This window comes from Sinocyclocheilus anshuiensis, unplaced genomic scaffold, assembly GCF_001515605.1.
Source record: "Sinocyclocheilus anshuiensis isolate Anshui unplaced genomic scaffold, SAMN03320099.WGS_v1.1 scaffold755, whole genome shotgun sequence".
In the NCBI taxonomy this organism is placed as follows: domain Eukaryota; kingdom Metazoa; phylum Chordata; class Actinopteri; order Cypriniformes; family Cyprinidae; genus Sinocyclocheilus; species Sinocyclocheilus anshuiensis.
The window spans coordinates 529,535-532,628 of NW_015552587.1; the positions used below are offsets into that span (position 1 = coordinate 529,535).

Sequence of the window (3,094 nt, forward strand, 5' to 3'; positions counted from 1 at the left end):
AGATTGTGGTGTGGAAAATTGTGCACTGATGGTTTTAATTTTATTAATGAAGAACATGGCAAAGTCGTCAGCTGTTGAAGCAGTGGAGGAGGAGGACAAAGTAGTGAGGAAAATGTTTTAAAGAGCATGCGAGAGTTAGACGAATTGTTATTAATTAACATGAACGTTAATTTTGTTATGATAGTATGTCCTTTTAGCAGTGGAGACATTAGCGGAGAAGGAAGAGAGGAGTGATTGATACATATTAAGATCAGTAGTATTTTTTTTATTTGCGCCACACCCTTTCAGCAGCCCTGAGCTTAGAACGATGTTCGCAGAGAACATCAGCCAGCCAAGGGGCAGAAGAGGTGATACGGCCTGGCCTGGAAGACAAGGGGCAGACACTGTCTAAACCACATGTAAAAGTGGAGCAGAAATTATCAGTAGCACTGTTAAGTGTAAACTGTTTAAGGGGAGGAAGCGAAGATGAAACCATAGCCGATAGCCGGGAGGGTGAGAGTGAGCATAGGTTACGTCGAAAGATGACATGTGGAGGGGTATGTGTTGTGTCAGGAACCATGTTGAGGTTAAGAGTGCGGAGGAAGTGATCCGAGTTGTGCAGTGGAGTAACCAATACATGATCAGTGGAGCAGTGTCGTGTATAAATAAGGTCCAGTTGGTTGCCTGATTTGTGAGTAGCCGTAGTTAGCACTCTCTTGAGATCAAAAGAGGCAAGCAGAGTGTGAAATAATTAATTAATGAGAAAAATGAGAAAATTAATGAGAATTAGTTGACATGTAGTTGCATAGTTACTTATAGTTAGTAGAATGTCTAAAGTGGACTATCAAAATAAAGTGTAACCCAAACTCCTAATTTTCTGCTTATTAATAGTTAGTAATATAGTTGTTAAGTTTAGATATGGGGTAGGATTATAGGATCTAAAATATGGTCTTGCAGAACAAGGCAATAATATGTGCTTTACAAGTACTAATAAACAGCGAATATGCTAGTAATATGCATGCTAATAAGCAACTAGTTAATAGTTAGAATTGGTCCTTATTTAAAGTGTTACCAAATATGTTCCTGTATTTCTCCCATATTTTTTATATTTCTATAAAAAAAAGCCCACTGGGTGTATTTGATTATCATACTCGAAGCTGGAGGGCACGCTTGTGCAGAAAGTCCAAAACGAACTCATAGATGCAATAACTTATGACGTGCCAGGAAATCACTATATGGACAAAGGCAACCAGCGATCGCTATAGCTAAGTTTAATAAAAAATGTGAAGGCAATACATCCATGATTGCGACAATATATGGTATATGTGTGTCTTTCAAGTCATCTCCATAATAAATAAAGTATCTGGATGATGCAGTGCTTAACTGACAAAGCAGTTATTACAGTAGCCTATAGAAACTATAAAATATATTTTCTGCCTTATTCTGTGATAAATATGTTAAATAAAATTTGTAGTATATAAACAAATCATAAAATTGCCATTAGGGAAATTTAGGAAAAAAACAGTACAGAATACAAATTGTTGTCATTTGATTTCTTAGCCAATTAAAAGTAAGAGATAAGAAAAATATCCCGGTTCAGTCTCCCGTATTTTGGTACCCAAATGTTGACAGGTATGTGTATATCGTGTGAAGATTGAAAGTCAACATGAAATCACGAAAATGTTAACTTTAGTGCTAACTTTTAAATAAAACTAGCTCTGAAATCACTTTTTTCTTTTCTTTATAATGCTATAATGCATTATTACAGCAAACTCTCATTTGGTATGGCTACTTACATTAACTATAACACCCACTTTTTACAATCCAATAATCAGTTACTAATAAATAAAGTATAGTTTTCCTCACTGGAAATTCTCTTTCACATGGAAAGTTAAATTTCACATCTGACTTGAATGGTGTTAGAACTGCTGGAACTGGATGAGATAGATGTTTAATTCCATTTGGTTGCAAAGAAAAACATTGTGTATCTTTCTAAATGTTTGTTTCTTTTATCATCTAGAGTGTAAAGGCCGACAAGGATGTGGCTTATAAAATGGCTAAAAGGAGGTAGGAGACATTTTTACTATTTAATTTAAGAATAAAAGAATCAGCCTCTAATGCATTTGTTTTTAACAATGCTAAATGTGTGGGTAATAAATGTTTTCCAACATCTTCAGGCCATCTCTTTCACCCCTAACGCAATGTAATGGTGTGAAACCCCTTTTCCAAACAACTCCTGCAAGCCGTATTGAGAACCCGACCCCTTACTACGCTCTTCCTCACGGATTGGATCCGGGGCATTGGGGAATGGTTGGAAGCACTGCTGCAGACTGGAACGCTTTGAACTTCCCACCTAACCTCCCACCTTCACCTTCCACGTCTCATGCAAATTCTCTTCATCTGTCTCATAGACGGGCGACTTCATCACATTCTGATGAGAGGAGATCTTTAGCAGACATACAAAGACCTCAACAGCCTTCAATCTCGGCTCCCCAAGCAACATTACGAGGAGATTCTTGTGTTTCAAGTCTAGCATTTGACAGAGTTAAATATCAACAGACTAACACTGCACCACATTGTCCTGTGCTCTCACAAGAACAAGTAAACCACTTCAGTTTAGCCATGACACAACCTTATAGTATACCAAATTGCCCTTTGAATGCAAATTTGATGCCTCCACCTCTCTCGGTTCAGGCTTTGACGCATGTCCCTATGCCCAGCACGATTACAGCAGTTCATTACCCCTACTTCCTTCTGAATGGACAAACATACACCACAGGCTCCACTGCAGCCATTCACCCTGATACTAGATATTACCCTAACACCATTTAGGGCTAATGTACTATGAGCTATGAGATCGAATCACATGTGAGTCAGTTTTATTAATGAAGTGAAGTGAAGTTAAGTGATGTGTGGCCAAGTATGGTGACCCATACTCAGAATTTGTGCTTTAACCCATCCAAGTGCACACACGGTATAAACACACACACACACACACACACACACCGTGAACAAACACCCGGAGCAGTGGGCAGCTAATACAGCTAAATTATATCAAAGAACTAGTTTAACATCTTAAAACTGATTCACAAATGTAGTTGGTGCTTTTAAGCAA

General features: G+C 38.0%; 1 protein-coding gene across 1 annotated transcript in view; it reads left to right on the forward strand.

The window, feature by feature from the left end:
• Positions 1–2,921, forward strand: part of LOC107665471 (testis expressed 15, meiosis and synapsis associated) — a 21,263-nt gene extending 18,342 nt beyond the window's left edge. Inside the window, exons 8-9 of the mRNA XM_016456365.1 lie at positions 2,000–2,046; positions 2,157–2,921. Of these exons, the coding sequence (XP_016311851.1) occupies positions 2,000–2,046; positions 2,157–2,811 (702 nt within the window). The 3' untranslated portion in view covers positions 2,812–2,921. The remainder of the gene's footprint in view (positions 1–1,999; positions 2,047–2,156) is intronic.
• The last annotated feature ends 173 nt before the right edge of the window (positions 2,922–3,094 follow it).